This window comes from Phasianus colchicus, chromosome 6, assembly GCF_987193195.1.
Source record: "Phasianus colchicus chromosome 6, bPhaCol1.hap1.1, whole genome shotgun sequence".
Classification (NCBI taxonomy): domain Eukaryota; kingdom Metazoa; phylum Chordata; class Aves; order Galliformes; family Phasianidae; genus Phasianus; species Phasianus colchicus.
Genome location: NC_143441.1, coordinates 30,094,675 through 30,113,753, shown reverse-complemented (window position 1 = coordinate 30,113,753; position 19,079 = coordinate 30,094,675). Strand labels below are relative to the sequence as shown.

The following is a 19,079-nucleotide window of genomic DNA, read 5'->3' as shown; positions in this document are numbered from 1 at the left end:
GTCAGCTCGCGTGGGCTGCGGGGCCGGGATGGGCGACCCCAAGTGATGCAGCCCGCCGGCGGCGGGGGCGAGGGGCTTGGGGGGGGGTGTCCCGGTGCGGTGAGGACAGTTCTTCTCGGTCCTTCCTGCGAGCCGTGGGGCGGCCCGTGCGGTTCCCCAGCCCGGAAAGCAGAACCAGACGTGGCGAGATCCCCTCGGCTGAATGCCGGGCGCGCAGGGGGCTGCGGGGTGCCTTCCCTCCTCCGACACCGTGGGGCTCCCGGCCCGTAGGCAGGGTGCGCTGGGGAAGGGGGGGCACCCGAGGCTGCCTCGTGCCGCACGCTGCGAGGTCGGGAGGGGGAACGCGCGGCTCCGTGCCCGCAGGGACCTCCGTGAGGAGGGCGAACGGCCGGGACGGGCTGAGCTGCGGCACCGCGTCCGCCGTAGGGAGCGCGCGGCGCTGCGCTCGGTAGGGCGGTACGAGGGCTCGGGCAGGGGGTGCAGCCCTTCCCCGGCCGCGGCCCCAGGCCCTGGACAGCTCCCGCTCCGACAGCCCTCGGAGCGCGCTCCCGGCGCTGCCCGCCGCCCGGCGAGGCCAACAAAGCAGGGCGAGGGGCGGGGAACGTCTGAAAAAAAAAAGAAAAAAAATCAGACGGCGAGTCAGATTTTCCTCCCGAAAGCCTCAAAGTGTCCACGTCCTCAAAGCATGGAACCAATTTAGCGCCGCCGCCTTCCTCTTCCCTCCCTCCCTCGCCCACCCCCCCTCCGACCCCGCAGCCGAGCAGCGCCGGGCTGGGGCCGGTGAGCACGTGACAGCGCTGGGAGCCGCGCGGGCCCCGCGGTCGCCGCGCGCCCATTGGCTGCAGCGCCGCCGGTGCCTCGCAGCCGCGGGACCCTCCTGCGGTATAAATAGGGCGGAGCGGGGCTTGATTAATTTAGCATCCCGGGCAGCAGGTTTCTGCTAAGTTTGGAGTTACTCCTCGCGACTGTATGCCTGCGTCCTGCAGGTAATAGCCAACCACGTCCGGGGGCTCTGCAACACAAGGAGTCTGCATGTCTAGCAAGTAGACATGCTCAGCTTTGTGGATACGCGGATTTTGTTGCTGCTCGCAGTAACTTCATACCTAGCAACAAGCCAACGTAAGTGCTTTCCGCTTGTTCGCGGCATGGGTGGCGGCAGGGGGTGGCTGTCCCGCTCTGCGCGCTCCGGAGACCCTCTCTAAAGCTGCCACCTCCGTCTCAGAGCGGCGCCTCTAGTTCAGAACTACCAACGGATGGCAAAAGGCCAGCGAGATAACACTTCCCCTCCAAAAAAAAAAAAAAGAAAGAAAGAAAAAAGTAAGAAACAGAAGACGCGCTCGCATTCCAAGGAGCACGCAGAGCCCTCTTTCAGGTGCAGAGGCATAAAGTCCAGGAGCAGAGTGCCGGCCAGCAGCGCCCCGATGCACCCGCTCTCCGCGCTCCTCGGACCGGGCGCGGCTCTCCCCGTCCCTCCGCCGCTTTGTGCCGCGCCGTCGCGCACTATGGCGCCGCCTGCCGGCCGAGCGCGGAGCGGCCGCGGAGCCCGTTCCCGACGACGGGGCCCCTCGCTGTCCTCGGGGGTCTCCTGAGAGGGGAGGGCGTTACGAGGCAGGAAGGGAGCGGACGAGCGGGTATATCAGCTCTAGTGGGAGATTTTAAAGGGTTCCACTCCCTGGCATGAGGATTTGGTCCTCCCGCGCTTTGCTGTGGGAGAACTGCAGTCCCTCCGCACGCACAGTGATAGGAGAGAGTCTCCCCCCACACTCGTGCCCGGGGAAAAAGCGCACCTCTTCCCCCGCTTTTCGCCGTGCAGCACTCGGGGAAGCGCTGCCCCAGCCGCCCCGCTTCGAAGAAACTGCTTTGGGGGCAGGAAGGGGGCTGGCTGCGTTACCCGACACGGCCCCGACCGAGCTGCCCGTGGCCGACGCCCGAGAGCTGCGGCGAGATCGTGCCCGGCGGGGGGGCGCGGTTGAGGCCCAGCGGGCTGCGGGCCGCCCCCGGCCCCTCGCCCCCCCCCTGGTGACGGGCGGCGGTCGGAGCGCCTCAGCCGGAGCGATTTGGGCGGCTGAGGGGGCTCGGCTGGGAGTCCCAGCGTACTGCCTGTGCCTCCATCAACTGAAAGCAGCCACTTTTTGCTATAGGCAGTCTGTAATCCACCGTACGTTTTTTAGTATTGTTCTGAGCTCAGTACTGCCTTCTTTTGCTGCATGAGCAGTTTATATTTACTGTAATAATTCATTGCTCAAGTGACACCTTATGGGGGGAGGAATGCCCAAAAAGCAGTGAGTAACGTGTCAGGTTACTGGCACTGAACTGTGGTGCGAAGCATTTCTAAGTTTCAGTCGAAATAGGTAATTTGCTGCTTGAAATTTGGAAAACAAACTTCGAAAATCATTTTTTCCAAGTAATTAGCAAAAGCATTCTTTGTAGTAAGTAGCATGCGAAGAAAGTTGCCTTCCATTTGGTGGGTGACAGCTTCGGGTAGTTCTCTGCTCTACACAAAGATGCTTTACGGGGAATACTGGAGATAGACGTTCTTTAACATTCTCCATAAGAAGGGCTGCTTATATTAAAATTTAAAGTTATTAATACTTCCAATTAATATCTTCACGTATGTCATGTCTGGGTTTATTCAGCTGTTGCATGCACGTGTGAAAATATATATGTGGCTGTTTTGGGGTTGGTGGTTGTTGTTTTGTTTTGAGATACGTATTTTTAAGCACATTTAAAGGAGGATTATAGGAAATATAATTTCATGTAAAGATCTGTTTTGATTTGGGGAAATATAACCGTCATGGCTGTGGGTTCACACAGTTTGAGATAATGGCATTAAGAGAAAGAAGTTGCATTAAGAAACTTGACAAAAGTCACATTTTTATTCAAAAGCATTGAAGCGTAAACCTTTTAAAAGAACGGAATCCACATTCTAATTATCTCTTTTCTTTTTTCTTTCCCTTCCTTCTGCAGATGTGAGTGAGGTCAGTATGATTCATTTTTTAATCTAATCTCTAATGTTCAACTTCCGTTAAGAAGCCAGACTACCTCATCAGGGCAGTATTACGTAGTAACTTAGTTCCCAAGGTGGCCCTGGGAAGATACCAGTCCTGAAGGGATTGCCTGGAAATGTACCCACCCCAATTTCTGCAGTGGGCTGGCCTTTCTGAGGGACTGCCTTCATAGGTGTAAAGACCATGAGGAGAAATAACAGAGCATTGGTGTTCGGGCATCATACCTGGCAGTTTGGGGTATTGAAGGCCAGTCTTCCAGGCTAAATTTCATTGCACGGAAGGATTATGAGAGAACTCAGGTGTGATTTTCATTTATATTATATTTGTAGTCTATAAGAAGTATAAAATTGCCATCCTTCAATAGAAGTTTCTAACATAGGTACATTTATTTTCACTATATAATAAACTCTTAACCTTGCTAGTAATTTAAAAAGCATAGGGTATACTTAAATATAGGGTACTGACAGAAATTGTAGGGTTGGAAGGAGGTGAATTTAAGATTGTACACTATTTTATTTCTTTAAAAAAGGGATAATTTGTACTTTTTTTTTTTTTCTAATTCTCTGCCTTGTCTCTTCCAGGCATCTGCGGGGCGGAAGGTAAGCAGCTTCATTTTTTCTTGTGTGGAGATGTAGATGACATCAAATATTCCTGAGCAGAGTAATATTTTGTGGAATGTTGGATGACAAAACTGGCTAAAGTCATTATTTCCCAGTGCTCACTGATATGAGCGAGAAGTAAAAAGGAGAGAACAGTGGATGCAGTAACTCAGCAAAATGATAAATGCAAGTTTTGGATTTAAGCTGCTTTATCCAAGAGCAGAACTAAGCATACTGAGAACCCAACTGCATCAAGAAAGGATTCTTGTTCAACAAGAGTTCTTTTGGAAGGGTTTCATGAATTGAACAGTACAGCAGTATCCATACAGATCTGAAAGGCTAAGTAGATAACCATTTTATTTTGAAAAGTCTCTGTTGTTAAATAATAGACAGTTATTCAGTAGAGAACAAAACAAACTGTGCCTGTACTTCTGTGCAATGATACTTTAAGTGATGTAGTGATGATAGTAACTAATCTGTTTCTAGTAGCATATTGAGGTCAAAGATATACTGTAGAAAATAAGTATAGGACCTATCTGTGCAGTCATCTTTCCCTGTTTTCATATACACCAATGATTCTTATGTGTCTCTTTCCCTGCATCGTCCTGGAAAATTTCCATGGTAACTGATTAAGTTCTGTTTTCTTCCAACAGGGCCCTAGAGGAGACAAAGGGCCACAGGGAGAAAGGGTAAGGAAGTAGACTGGCATTCATTTATTTGTGGTCTTTGGAAGATTATTGGAAGATCAGTAGGAAAAAGCTAAGTTTAGCTATTAATGAGTTTAATGTTACTTTAGAAGTTTGCAAGTTCAGTTTCATTAAAAAGAAATCAAACTACCTATGTACCAATGCTAATCCTGGCAATACCTCATCAGCCTTACTGTGGTTATTGTACCTGATCAGATGTGATTCAGTTTGGAGAGCAGCCTAGCATTCCAAGAAATGGTTTGAAAAGCTTTTTTCCAACTGCACGCAGTGGAAATAGCGCATGAAAATGCAGAAGAGAAAGTTGTCACATACAGATGTGGTCTTTGAACAGGATAGTATAAAGAGAAGCTCTTTACATAAAACCCAAATAGACAAAGATCATTCTTTGAGGACCATTCAATACCTGTATCTGCAGAGGTAGCTTGGAAAAGCTCTATGAATGAAAGTGGATGTTATACTGTTGAAGATTTTTGTAAATGTAGCCATAGATGAAAGTGGTTGGATACTTTAATTGTGATGTCCATTCATATTGCTAATACCTGCTTTTCTAATTTGCTTCTGCATCACTGCTACTTTTTGTGAAGTTGTATTCTGAAATTCATGTCCTTATCTGAGTAATGTGTGGTTATGTATTTTTTGGTATTGTCTTCTGAAAATGAAAATGCCTGTTACTGATAGGAAGCTATTGAAAGTTTCTTAGGTCTTAGTATGCTGACAAACACAATGAGAACTACTAGGAAGAGTAGATCTATGTGGTCAGCTGGATATTTGCTTTGGACTACCACTGATTAAAACCGTTTAATGAGATGAGATACATACTTTGTTCTGAAGACTGCAAGCCTAATTCTGTTCCTTTTGAAATCTGTAAGATTTTAAATATGTATTTTAGCTTGATCACGTCAGATGTTTCATCTCAAATACTGTGATAGCAAACCTTGACCAGCTTTGTGCATTGAGAGTGGTAGAGTGTAAAGGCAAATATTCAGGACCAAATATATGTCATTTCAAGTTGCTGTAGGAGTGGTTATGACAGTGATGGCAGACTGGTATTATCAAATCCAGTAGAAAAGCAGTATTTTGTTGTGGTCGGATTTGCAATTTTAGCATCAAGTGATCTGAACTGGCATTTGACTCGTTCCAGATCTTTGTTAGTTCATGCTTTTAGGGCTGACCTGCTAGTGCTCAGTTTGTCAGGGAAACTAACAGTGTCTGACAGGCTGTGTGGGTCCACATGGGTAACCTGGTCTTCATGGCTCCAGGCTTTTTTTGCCTCTCAGTGTGGAGGTTATTCGTACAGATCCAATATTACCCTTACAAATCTTCTGAAAAATGGTACTATAGTGTATATCCGAAATGAGGAGCGGCAAGGCAGTGTAAACTCAGGATATGCTTATTTTCTGACGTTAGTCATATATTGAGATTATGCATATAGCAGAGCTACAGTATGTGCCGTAGGTACCTGGTTGTCTTATCACTGCAGAGGCTTCATGAGTTACTTCTAATGTTCACTTTATAATCCTCATTTTGTCTCTAGGGTCCACCAGGTCCACCAGGCAGAGATGGTGAAGATGGTCCACCAGGTCCTCCAGGCCCCCCTGGTCCTCCAGGTCTTGGCGGAGTAAGACATCCAAACTTTTTATTACTGAAATTGATAATCTCTGCTTTGTGACAACTAAAGACTAAATGAATATTTACCGGGAAACATTGACATCGAACAGGAGAGCAGAGGAAGCAATCTTGTGTGATTAGCATGAGATTAGTGGTCTGAGTTCCAGTGCAACTCTTAGGATCTATATCTTCCTTGGCAGCTTTGGATTCTATATTCAACAGAGACTTATGCATAGAAGCAAATCAATCTTGTTCATCAGCATTAAATTTGTGCCACCATAATGTGTTATGAGTTAGGAGTCAACTCAGTAAAGCCTGTGCTGTTACATGGATGGGCTGTTGTGTTCAAGAGAAAACAACTGTAAAGGAATAAGCTGGAGAAAAGTACCCTTAAACTAAAAGTTCATACTTAGAAGTCAGCACCTCTCTTCCTTTAGAATTTTTTGTATCTATCTGTATTAATACTGCAGAACATTAAGTGGGCAGGTGTATATACACCTTCTGCAAAAGTGTCTATCGTGTATGCTCTGAAGAATGCTGGCTTTAACTCTTTGCTTGACATTAGGCAGAGAGCATGAAGACAGTGGTTCATCTTGAGTGTTATAAATCCTCCTGCATGGAGGAGCTAAAGTTTATTTTTGTATTAGCAGACCCCAACTGTTTTTATTAGTTTTTCTTGTTTTAATATGCTAATAAAACAAGCAAGAAAAGGATTTTCAATTGTGTTGCACGTAACTCTTTCATTTCAGTGAAGAAGGCTAGATGTGTGTTTGTCTATAAGGCTTTCACTGATTAAAAGGTGAAAAATCCAGTGCAGTGTTTCTAAGCCTGCATGCTCTAGAGATCTTACTGAAGCTGATGGGCCCACTTCATCCAACGATCTGTCAGGGCTGAGCTATAAATTTTACTCAAATAATGTGGAAAAAAATACACAACTTTTGTCATTGGAAATTATACAGAATTATTTAAGAGATTCAAAAGTATTTTCAATTTTTGAATGGGAATTGTGCCTACATACTGTACTTTCAGTTCGCACTATTTCAGGATCTATGTCACTACTCGGTAGATAGTTGAGGCCAGTGTGTGAAAGGGCCTTCCTACTGAAATCAAGTCTTTCTGGAAACAGGTGAATAGAAATGTATTTGTAATAGGATCGTATTTACTGAGTTTTAAGTTTGTTGCTTCAACATATTGTCTAGCAAATGAGATAGTGGATACATGTAGAATAAGAGTTATCAATGCTTTCTAAAGAAAGAATTGTAGTGATTTTTATTTCAAATTTTTGTTATCTACAGAATTTTGCTGCTCAATATGATCCATCTAAAGCGGCTGACTTTGGCCCCGGACCTATGGCAAGTATATGATTTAACACTTGGTAACTTGCATAAACATGTATTTAAGTCGACTCCAACTGTGTTAACTCAAAGCATAGTTTTGAAATTAGCACTACGTATGTAGTCAGGTTGTAAACTTATCCCTCAATAGAGCACATCATGAACTGTCTGGTAATGGTCTTAGGACTGTGTCCTCAACTTGAATGTAGCACTACTATTTTCACTTTTATGAATCAGTGAATATCAATCTGACGTCAGATAACGCATCTGCTGTGATACAGTGTACTTCATCTGTGCTGAGACAGGAGAATTCTGTTTTAGGAATTAGATTAATTGTGGAGAACTGACTACAGGAGACATTTCTCTAGAAATTAACTCAATATCTCAGATCCAGTTGGTGACCAATTTTTCTCCCAGAGGCAGAGAGACAGGGACAGGGGAGATTTAGGTCAGATATTAGGAGGAAGTTTTTCACTCAGAGGGTGGTGACGCACTGGAACAGGTTGCCCAAGGAGGTTGTGGATGCCCCATCCCTGGAGGCATTCAAGGCCAGGCTGGATGTGGCTCTGGGCAGCCTGGTCTGGTGGTTGGTGACCCTGCCCACAGCAGGAGGGTGGAAACTAAATGATCTTTGAGGTTCTTTTCAACCCAGGCCATTCTATGTTTCTATCATGAGTCTATGATGATTCTATGATTCTGAGCAATTGAAAGCTAGCACTTGCTATCTAGAATCTATGATTCTATGGTTCTATGACTTGCTACTACAAGGCTATTCTGAGGAGGAATCTTTGCCAATTACTGTATATGATGTTGACATCTAAAGTGTCTACTACCTGCCTACGCAGATTTCTAACCCTTGCTGATGTTAGCAAGAATTTTTCAGTGCATGTAGATAGCAAAGCTGTGGGTTAAGTTCACCTATTTCAATAACATTACAGACAGTGAGTCTGATGGGTGGGTGAATAGCATGATGAAAGCTGCCCAGGATTATTTTTGGTCAAGTACTTATTACTATTCCCTAAAATATTATAATTGTTGAAAGTATACTGACATGCATTTAGATAATAACTATAGGAATACAGGATAATTTTTAATCAAGCTTGGCTTTTGATGTCTGACAGTAATATACATGACTATTTGGGGTGTAACAACTCTAAGCTCTAATTTTTTACTCAGTCAGGGTTCATCAACAGAAAAAGCAGTAAATTCTACCTTCTTGAGGAATTTTTAACTTCCTGAAATCAAGTGACAGGAAAATGTGAGAGAGGGAAAGCAGAAAAGAAGAGAAAGCAATTATGGAGTGTAGCCTGTGAACAGATTCAAAGGGCTTATGCAGCATAGATGATTCAAACTGTTCAGAAACATGTTTGAATTAGTTTCTGGACTAGAATTAGTGTATACTACTATAGCTATAGCCTTTTACTGCATTAGCTTTCCAAAATGATGTGCGAGCCTCCCAGTTCCTAGTTACACTGACATTTATGCACATTTCTTTTCCTTTTTTTCCTCTCTCCCTTTTTAATTATCCTTTCTTTCAGTATCTCTTCTTGAAAGTTATGATGAAATTGTCAGGCCCCAAAATACAGCCTTTCATAATATGTCATTATGACCTTTAAAGCCTGGAAGCTTATTCCCAAGAAAGCAATGAGTATACAGTAATGAGCCAGTGTGTGAAAGCATTTGTTAATGAGTTACAATAGAATGAGATACCTGAGCACAAGGTTCTCAGCTATAATGGCACATTCTTAATCATCTTACAGGATTCACTGGCATCAGATCTATTTGTATGTGGACTGCCTTTGCAAATTCATGCAGATCTTTTAACTTCCTCAGATTTGATTTGAACATTGCACACTGAAAATTACTATTTTTACCAGAATTCTAGGAACATCAGGAACAGATATTATAGATGAGTTTATGTAGTAGTGTTTGATTGGTTTTCTTTTTAATTATTTATCTTTCCTCCCTAGGGTTTAATGGGACCTAGAGGCCCACCTGGAGCATCTGGACCTCCTGTAAGTACAGTCAACATTAATCAGTATAAGGATTTTTTTTTATGCCTAACAAACTATTTTGTGATTTGATCAAACACTAACAAAAATCTCCCTTCCTGTCTAGGGTCCTCCTGGGTTTCAAGGTGTTCCTGGTGAGCCTGGTGAACCTGGTCAAACAGTAAGCACAGATTTCACATACAGACACTATTAGCATTAGAAATAAAATGCAAAGATAGGCTTGTGATGCTTAGGCCTGCTACTCCTATCCATTTCCTTGCTCTTGAAGGTTTGAATTGGATATTCCTGTTACAGAAACAGAGATGAACATTCATATTCACTCCTTCAGATTTGAAACTCAAAGTGCAAAGGCAGTGTCTAAGGACCTTGAGTTCGTTCAGTCTCTTGCTATGTCTATGCTAAAGTCAGAAACCAGGGAAGAAACTCACCTTGCTTGACATAATACTCAATCTATTTTCAACAGGGTCCCCAAGGTCCTCGTGGTCCCCCTGGTCCTCCAGGAAAGGCTGGTGAAGATGTAAGTCATTAAGTTTTTCATCTCTTTTAGGGCTGTGATTCAATTCTAGCATTAAGTTGTTTTTATGCTAAGCATTCTATTGGCTCTCACTTTTACATTGTTCTGTAATATTTGATAGAATAAATAAGCCCCTGAAATAATTGCTAATTAGTACAGAAAATGCTGTCTGTTAGAAAAATGGATAAATTTAAAATCTCTCCAAATACATTGTTTGGTTTCCTGAACACAGGGGAAGAGAAGCTCCCAAGTTCTCTGCTTATTGAAAGAAATCTTTCCTAATGTATTTTCTTTTTCCTTTTTTTTTTTTTTTAAGGCTTTGTTATTCTTTTATGAAATGAACTTTCCCTCTCAGTGTATTTTTACTGAACTTTTTAGGGTCACCCTGGCAAACCTGGAAGACCTGGTGAGAGAGGTGTTGCTGGTCCTCAAGTAAGTAGTGATCTACTGTCTATTACATGAAATAGTACTCATATCAATTAAACTTCTAATGGTATTTCTGAATTTCTCTCTTTAAACAATCCATTAATATTCTTTCCATGGATTAATCTCAGCATCTGTTTCATTTCTTACTTTCGAGGATATTGTATAGTTATGTTTTTGTTTTGTTCCCTGCCCCCTCACCCCTCTTCACTAGTAACAGAGGTAAAATAGAATGCTAACATAGCTGTGATGTCACAGGTTAATTAATAAGATTTCCGGGATTCAGACCTGGGAAATCAAGTTGATTATTGTTAGCACTGAACAAGTCTGATTCTGGGAGGTTTGGGATGGGACTGTTTCTTGCTTGAGTGAGCGAGACCCCATCTACTCACTAACATTAATGAAGGACACATAGTTTTTCTTTATTCTTCAACTGTATATAACATGAGAGACAATCATTCATGCTCTGCGTGTTTTTAGGGTGCTCGTGGTTTCCCTGGAACTCCTGGTCTGCCTGGCTTTAAGGGAATTAGGGTGAGTATATGTGTACTTCTTCCCTGAATAGTTAACAGACAGCACTTCGAGATACTAGCATTAGGTGGGATGGTTGGTGGCCCTGCGTGTGGCAGGGGGGTTGGAGATTCATGATCCTTGAGGTCCCTTCCAACCCTGGCAATTCTGTGATTCTGTGATACTGAAAACCCCTGAAAGTGAAAAGTATATATTCTAAATGCATTAGTATCTTTGAAGTTTTGAATATTTCCTGTCAAAAGAGAATGCACAGTTTGTGTATAGCGTTTAGTCAGAAAGTATATACTTAACATTTAATTTTCTACTCAATATAGGGACACAATGGTCTGGATGGTCAAAAGGGACAACCTGGTACTCCTGGCACCAAGGTAAAGATGAAATCTGAAAATGCAGGATGCATTTGTAGCTCTTTCTAGAGAAATATGTATGAAATCTTCTCCGATTGATCTTCAATGTTGTCACTGAATATTGTCCAGCTGCAATTATCAGGAAGTCAGCAGATCACGTAGGACAAATAGATACAACTCAAGATGAGAAATCATGTTAGGGCCTTATTACTTGACTGAGGACTCAAGAAACTCTGTTAATGAGTAAGAGCAGCAGAACTGGGTTCCTAATAATTGCCTTTATATGGACTGTAGTTGGACTTCAGCTGTTTTCTCTAAAGCACATTAAAATGAGAATCTAATTTGTCTAGAAAGCTCTGCTGTGTGAGACATGCTTTAGTGTAAGGCTTTCTGCTAAAACTTTGGATAAATGCTGTGCTCTCCTGAGTTAAGGCTACTCAATCTTCAGACTTCTTCCTTCTTGTCTTCTTCAGCTTAGTACCCATTAGAACACCTTGCTTAAGAAAGCTTTCCTTAAACTTGGTCAAGGAACATTTAGCAAGCTCTTCCTCTCAATTTCTTCATCACTCCCACTTCTGTGCCTACTAGCAATGTTCTTAAAAACACTACTGCTTTTTTGGGTTGTAGGAAATTTTAATATTGGTGATTCATTCACAGTAGATCTGCCTCCAAAAACTTTTAATGTTACAATGTAAGGGTCAAATTCTAATCCTCATTACTGCTTGTTTACAGGAGCTTAGCACTACTTGCTTATAGTTATTAACTGTACTATGGTATTTTCCATCACTGCAACTTGTTAAGCTCCAGAAAGTTTGGTAACGAGATAGATACCATGCACTCTGTCCAATCTTTGGAGACTAAAAGCAGATGAAGTAAATAAGTAAATGAAAGAGCAGTTATTAGGAATGCTAATTTGACTGAAAACGAAAGTATGATGTTGTGATTTAATTGTGATTAAGGCAAAAACTTCTACAGATTTCAGCATTTAAGGCTCAGTGCATTCAAATATGCTCAGGATTCTGATACTCTGGAACAAACTTTGTCACTTTAGGCCAGTCTAGGCAAACTGTGAGCTTACTAAGAACTCCTAATATTAAGGGAGATAAGTAATGTTTTAGTGGTTTCATTCATACCAATATGATTGGTCATAAGAATTTGACTCAGATATTTCTGTCTTATTTTTAGACAGCACAGATTAGGAATTATGTTACCTTAACCTAAGGCAAAAGAAAGTATTTTCTTTCTCTAGCTAAAAAAGTTGCAGATTAACAGTCAACTACCAATTCTGATCATCTAGCCCTATCTCTTAGGTGTGTGCTACAGTGCAGATATAACAGCATGAAGAAAGGGAGTAAAGACAGCTGAGACTGGCAAGTGAACCAATTTGCTCCAAGCCTTCCCTTTTAGGAGGATTTCAGCTGGCTTTGCTCCAGTATAAGTCACAGCCTCTACACCATTAGGAGCCCATTTGCTGTTATTCTGTACAGTGGTGTGAGTGCTACAGCAGTCAAGAACAGTAGGATATAGCAACTGAATATTTCCTCTTTAGCTGGCTTTGTGCTGTCAATTCAAGGAATCCTTTGAGTAACTTAAGCATGTTAATTTTTTCTTTCATAGGGAGAACCTGGTGCCCCTGGTGAAAATGGTACCCCAGGACAACCTGTAAGTGTTTAGAGCTGCTGTGGAAAATCTGTCAGGTGTGGCTCAGCCAGCATTTTGGCTAATTATTTTTATCAGCGACAGTCCAGCTGGCTAGATGCTCTAATGTAATAATACATTAATATTTGGAACAGAATTGTTTGGTTGCAATCCACTTTGCATAGAGACTTAGCAAGTGGAAGAAAATCTGTGTATCTTTGTTTAGTAGACAGATCTAAATGAGCTAATTTTTCTTTCAGGGTGCTCGTGGTCTCCCTGGTGAGAGAGGAAGAATAGGCGCCCCTGGACCAGCTGTAAGTGGCTTTCCATCTGTCTATTGGTACTAATGATCAGCCACTTACTGTGGCTTTCTCTGATCGTTGGCTCTTGCCTGTCTTTACACACTATGTTCTCTGTTTACAGGGAGCTCGTGGGAGTGATGGCAGTGCTGGCCCCACTGGACCTGCCGTAAGTTTCAGTCTTGATCTTTAACAACTTAGCTCCATTAGGCCTTATGCCCATCTTTCCAATTACAGAGAACTTTTCAGGCCTCAAAGAAGTTGATTGGGTATTTTAAACACAAATTTTTGTTGCTTAATAGGTTGCCACAAAAAGCATTAAAAAACTGTAAGTTCTTTGCAGACAATGTGCTGTGATCCTTGGGATTTATTTTAAACCCATCTATATCTGTAGGACAAAATATTCTCTCATTTACACTGATGAATTCATAGTAAAAGAGCTGGTGAACAAAATCCTTGTTTGCACCAGTCTAACAGGAGAATTCTCATCCCAAAATTAAAGATTATACCTTTCAACAGGTAGCTTTAATGCATATGTTGCAAATGACTAATATTACATATATTCTAAAAGTATTACATTAACTCTATGACACAAGTTTGCACCTGCAGTACAGATTTTCCCTTTTAAAAGGAGTTAGTGTTGCTGTTGCACACCGCTGACTTTACTAAATTTCATTTATTTCAGTGGCATAAATGTGTGTACAAACATAGTTTCAAAGCTGTAAAAAAAATAAAAACAACAACAAAAACACAGAAATAAAACAGAATAGCTTTTCCTTCCAGCCTTCAAAATGTAATCGGTGATGTAGCTGTATGTGATCCTCTCAACTTTACCAAAAGTTGATTCTAATGCTCCTCATCACAGCAAACGTCTGCCGTCCTTCAGCAGAATAGGAACATTAGCAGAATTATGAATTTCACTCCAGTCCTCCTACATAGGGCGTTCTAAAATATACATTATTGAGCATTTAAAATGCAGTCACATAAATACCTTAGCCAAGATCTGATGTTATACTCTGTTGAAGATCCAAACTGCTTTAGCTATGTTGAAGGTAAATGAAGTACCCTAGGAAAAATATTCTGATGCTGCTCTGACTGGACAGCAATAGAAACTTGGATTGGGTTTTGGTGTCCATACCAGTAAAGTTATTTTGCACATGCTTATGTCTTCACGTTGCAAGCATTCTGTAAAGGACTTTTTTTTCTTTTAAGCAAGAACAAAAATATTGTTATTCTCCTTTGCCTCTGGGAATTTAAAATGTAAAAAGAGTCACCATAATGGAAATTTAGAACAGTTATATTTTCATAGGTATTTTACAGAGCTTTTAATCTTTTTTCTTTTGCTTCTGCAAAACCAGTGTGAATGCCACGTACCCAGTTATCAAATGCCAGAAGCCAATTCCTCTTCACTTTGTAGGCTGACCTATTTTATTCCCTTGGATCTATATAGCAGTTCTACAATAGATATTAGCTCACAAAAGCAGATATCAATCCCCAGTAGCTATGAATGAATTTCATGTTTTATTAAAAATCAAAGAAAAACTATCCATTTGTAGAACTATGCATTAAAGGCTAACAGGCTACAAATCCATTAATGTCTTTTCTCTGTTGGTATCTGAGTACTGTACGCTAAGAAGCTTGTCCTATCATAAACATAAATATCATAGCAATCACTAGGGTGCAGCACTCCTCCTCATTCGTTTTGGGACAGTACTGCAAGGCATCTTGTCTTGCAGATACCTGTCTGTCTAGGATACCTATCCTCTGTTTATTCTTCCTCAGGTGTTTGGCTTCATTGCTTAATTCATGTTTTTTTCAGATACACTGCAAGTGCTTTTTCTGCACTGACCTTAATCTCAACTGTTTGTAATGGACCAAACCTGTCAGTTTAGAGTTGCAGAAGGCAAATAATATTTCAATGTGCAGAAATGTCTAAGTAAATGTCCTTTTTTTCTAAAATTTGTTTATTTCAGCAAAATTCTTGTTGTCATTGAAAGCTTTTGCTCAAATGCTTCCCTTTGGTTTCATAGGGCCCCATTGGTGCTGCTGGTCCTCCAGGCTTCCCAGGTGCTCCTGGTGCTAAGGTATGAATGTCTGTTTCTGCAGCTACATTTGACAGTGAATACAAGATGTGGTAACAAGTATTGTTAGGCAGCAGAAATCACCTGAAATGGTAATATTATCTTGTCAGTTACAGGTCAGAGTGAGGAATTTGGAGGAATATTTATATGAATGTTGATATAGTTATTAGTCATTCCACAGCTGATAAACACACATTGAAGAGTTCACATGTTATTTAAAACCATATTGTATAACTGGAAGAAGTTACCTGCTTTGGGATACAGGGAATGATCTTTTCCAGAAATTGGCTGTATTGTCTTCTATTTTGGATGTAGACCTTCATCTGTCACGCATATAGAAAAGATCAGGAGGCCAACATAGCCAGCAAATCATGTCTGGAAGCTATAGCTATGACTGAGTTAGGAGGGAGCTGATTCAAATAATAGATGCAAGGCAGGTGTAACCTAATTTTTCACCGCTCTTGCATGGTGTGGTTGTGTACACCTTTGAAAGGTGATGTAGACGATGACAAATAAACGAAGTAGCAGTTCTCATAAGAGCACTTCTCATAAGAAGAGGAGGGTAAAGAAGCTTTAGTTGTGTATCAGGCTCCTTCCAGCCTGAGTTCTTGAAATTGATGGCGAAATTAAATGCAGTGGTGAAACTGCATTTCAGCTTTTCACCTTTTGGGCAATATCATTTTCTTCTTGTCTGAATCTTGTCTGATCTTGCATGATTCAGTTCTATAATAGGTTTGGTGAATGCAAGTTTCCGAGATTGGTATCAAGAATCTTCTTCCCTGTCATTCTCACCACTATGAGAACTAGACTGCAGTTCTCTGACCAGGCACACTTTGCATCCATGCAAACAACAGCTTATGTACAAGATAACTGTCAATTAGGTCTCCTACACAGTGAGACATCTTATGCCACTGCTGGAGATTCATGGTTGTAGAGAAGACTGGAATCTTAATTCTAATTTTGTAGGTTAGCCTTCTGTAATAATGCAGATGTGCTGATCATCTGTTGTTCCATGTTGTACATCAGTTTTGATGGGATCTACCTATTTTTACCAGCTTCAGTGCCTTTAAATTCCAGTAAAGGCTCTCAGCCTCTTGTTTCCCTAGACTGAAACAGGAACCTATATTGGATTGTCTTATGTCAGGCTAATGAAATTACTCTGCAATTGCCTTAACACTCTGGATACTGATACAGAGCTTTATCCTTTTCTCAAACAGGGTGAAATTGGACCTGCTGGTAATGTTGGCCCTACTGGTCCTGCTGGTCCAAGAGGAGAGATTGGACTTCCTGGTTCCAGTGGTCCTGTTGGCCCTCCTGTGAGTATCTTGCCAGTCTTTATCTATTGTCAGATGGATGCATTTGAGACTTTGAATTAACCAGTATAATTTTTTTCTTCCTCAATAGGGCAACCCTGGTGCTAATGGTCTTCCTGGGGCTAAAGGTGCAGCTGTAAGTATAGCCATGTGCACATTTGCTTTAAGGAAAAAAAAAAAAAAAAAAGCACCACATTTCAGTTAATGCATCAGAAAAGATAATGAATTTACAATAAGTTTTCTCTGTGTTGAACAGGGTCTTCCTGGTGTTGCTGGTGCTCCTGGTCTGCCTGGTCCCCGTGGTATTCCTGGTCCTCCTGGCCCTGCTGGTCCAAGTGGTGCTAGGGGACTTGTTGTAAGTGACTGTCTACTGCATGTATCCAGTTTTCAAATGAAGATAGCATCCATCATTGTAAAATACTTTTTCCAGATATGTTTCTACATTTAATGCAGACACTTCTGTTGCTTCAGTATAATTAAGCATCGTAGCTCGTTTCTGTCTCTCACTGAGACTGAAGAGATTCTCTTTGTACTCACTCTGGCTGCAATAACTGTTAAGCTCTGACCTTCTTGATGATATCAACAGAGATGTGATAGCAGTCTCACAATCAGACCCTCAAGGGGTATCCTCAGTACAGGAACCAGCCCAAAGTGTTTCTTAGTTCAATTACTATAATTTCTAAACATCTTCAACGTGTCTGTTTTCATGCCCATTAAGCCTAAAGTACAGTTATATTAACTGACTGTGTCAGAGTAGAGTCGGGCATGACACTGGATAATTAAAGATATTTTTGATTCATGAAAATGTTGTTCAGGTAAGATTTCTAGAAAGAATTTTAGAATGGTGCTTAATCCTAGGATCTCTTTTTATGTTGGACTCTAGGGTGAACCAGGCCCTGCTGGTGCCAAGGGAGAAAGTGGTAACAAGGGTGAGCCTGTAAGTATGGCAATTTGTGAGTGTTGTTTCAATGAATAAAGTCTCATAGTACCTATAGCTCAGCATCTGATTTATTCTTTTCCTCTTTTGGCTGAAATAGGGTGCTGCTGGCCCCCCTGGCCCTCCTGGTCCAAGTGGTGAGGAAGGCAAGAGAGGCAGCAATGGTGAACCTGGCTCTGCTGGTCCCCCTGGCCCTGCTGGTCTAAGAGTAAGTTTTCTTTTCATGTTCCAGAAGTAAAAGCAAAAAAGAATAGAAATAAAGCTATATTCGCAAAGGGAAATTGAATAATTATAAATCACTAAATTTGTGTTAATACAACTAGACAAAGGTTTGCTGTTCTGAGCCTTTTGATTTGTTGGGACCAACCCTATTTTTGCTTTGCATTAAAGCTGTTTATTATCTTATCCCTGAATTAATTATAGTTTTCTTTGTGTTATCCATTGATTAATATTTAGAGAATTAACACTGATTTAGCTATAAAGCTTCATGATGAGATATAAGTGCTTGAAAGAAATAGTTGCAAGAGCCCATAGTTGGCTCGCATGTAATGTGAGAGAGGTTTAAATTCAGTGTCTTCAAGGGTGTCTGTAGTATGCTTATCACTGGGCCAGGAAACAACACAATGGCTTTCAAGAGTCATGTAGCTTTGTGCAGGTGCAGGAGTAGGAATTCACTGGAAAAGGCTAAGAAAAAAGGCAGTGCTTTCATCAATTTTTTTAATGACAAAAGTAAGAATTCATTATTGCACCTTGCATAGGTAGGTTGTACAGAGTTCAAGAGAAGCTAGTAACACTGCAGAGATGTGCAGTTGAAACACCTGCCAGGTTGTGTGATCCCAGCTGTTGGCCAGACCCACTTAAGATTGTGCTCTCATAGAAGCAGATTAGAATTTAGAGAAATAGAAAGGAAATGAGAGGGATTTCTTTCACAGTATGCATTTGCAGTGTATGCCTAGAGCTGCACTTATGTCATATTTAGCAGACTTTCTTGAAAAGCTGAAAGTTAACCAGCACTCCACCTCACAGGAACATATTTTTCTTTCCCTTTTTAAATTTAATTTGTATTCACTTGCAGGGTGTGCCTGGATCTCGTGGTCTCCCCGGAGCTGATGGCAGAGCTGGTGTCATGGTAAGGCTTATCTCTGAGTCATTATTTCTAAACCATCTTGTTTTACATACAAATGTATGATACTTTTTGCTACCTCTTCCTAATTTTATTTATTTCTTTTATTGTTAGGGACCTGCTGGTAACCGTGGTCCTAGTGGTCCTGTTGGTGCTAAGGGTCCTAATGGTGATGCTGGCCGTCCTGGTGAGCCTGGTCTTATGGGTCCAAGAGTAAGTTTGAACTGTGCAAAAAGAAAACTACTTGCATTTTGTGGATAAAATTATTCAGAAATCCAATTGCAGGATGTCTATTCATGCCACAATTAGACTATTTCTATCAGTCCATTGGAAATCATTCATGAGGAAGTGATTAAGCAGCATCAAAATGTTTATCAAAATTCATTTCTTTAGTATGTGGTAGCATCTAATTGCCTTGGTCATGGAGCAGCACTGTCTCGTACTGGACTCCACTGACTCGTTCTGCTTGTTATTATTTACAGAATGGGGCCATTAAGATCACATTTGAGGTGTATATCTCCTCTGTGATATGAGATGACTCATCTCAATTATTTCAATTTTATTTTGCTAATGATTTCACTGAAAACAACCAATCCACTTTATTG

The 19,079-nt window shown here is 41.5% G+C and overlaps 1 protein-coding gene across 1 annotated transcript in view; it reads left to right on the top strand.

The window, feature by feature from the left end:
* The first annotated feature begins 896 nt into the window (after nucleotides 1–896).
* Nucleotides 897–19,079, top strand: part of COL1A2 (collagen type I alpha 2 chain) — a 37,833-nt gene continuing 19,650 nt past the window's right edge. The window contains exons 1-23 of the mRNA XM_031614315.2: nucleotides 897–1,119; nucleotides 2,968–2,978; nucleotides 3,590–3,607; nucleotides 4,261–4,296; nucleotides 5,849–5,932; nucleotides 7,218–7,274; nucleotides 9,227–9,271; nucleotides 9,375–9,428; nucleotides 9,732–9,785; nucleotides 10,161–10,214; nucleotides 10,686–10,739; nucleotides 11,051–11,104; nucleotides 12,701–12,745; nucleotides 12,982–13,035; nucleotides 13,145–13,189; nucleotides 15,051–15,104; nucleotides 16,319–16,417; nucleotides 16,506–16,550; nucleotides 16,671–16,769; nucleotides 17,298–17,351; nucleotides 17,452–17,559; nucleotides 18,427–18,480; nucleotides 18,589–18,687. Of these exons, the coding sequence (XP_031470175.2) occupies nucleotides 1,050–1,119; nucleotides 2,968–2,978; nucleotides 3,590–3,607; nucleotides 4,261–4,296; nucleotides 5,849–5,932; nucleotides 7,218–7,274; nucleotides 9,227–9,271; nucleotides 9,375–9,428; nucleotides 9,732–9,785; nucleotides 10,161–10,214; nucleotides 10,686–10,739; nucleotides 11,051–11,104; nucleotides 12,701–12,745; nucleotides 12,982–13,035; nucleotides 13,145–13,189; nucleotides 15,051–15,104; nucleotides 16,319–16,417; nucleotides 16,506–16,550; nucleotides 16,671–16,769; nucleotides 17,298–17,351; nucleotides 17,452–17,559; nucleotides 18,427–18,480; nucleotides 18,589–18,687 (1,347 nt within the window). The 5' untranslated portion in view covers nucleotides 897–1,049. The remainder of the gene's footprint in view (nucleotides 1,120–2,967; nucleotides 2,979–3,589; nucleotides 3,608–4,260; nucleotides 4,297–5,848; nucleotides 5,933–7,217; nucleotides 7,275–9,226; nucleotides 9,272–9,374; nucleotides 9,429–9,731; nucleotides 9,786–10,160; nucleotides 10,215–10,685; nucleotides 10,740–11,050; nucleotides 11,105–12,700; nucleotides 12,746–12,981; nucleotides 13,036–13,144; nucleotides 13,190–15,050; nucleotides 15,105–16,318; nucleotides 16,418–16,505; nucleotides 16,551–16,670; nucleotides 16,770–17,297; nucleotides 17,352–17,451; nucleotides 17,560–18,426; nucleotides 18,481–18,588; nucleotides 18,688–19,079) is intronic.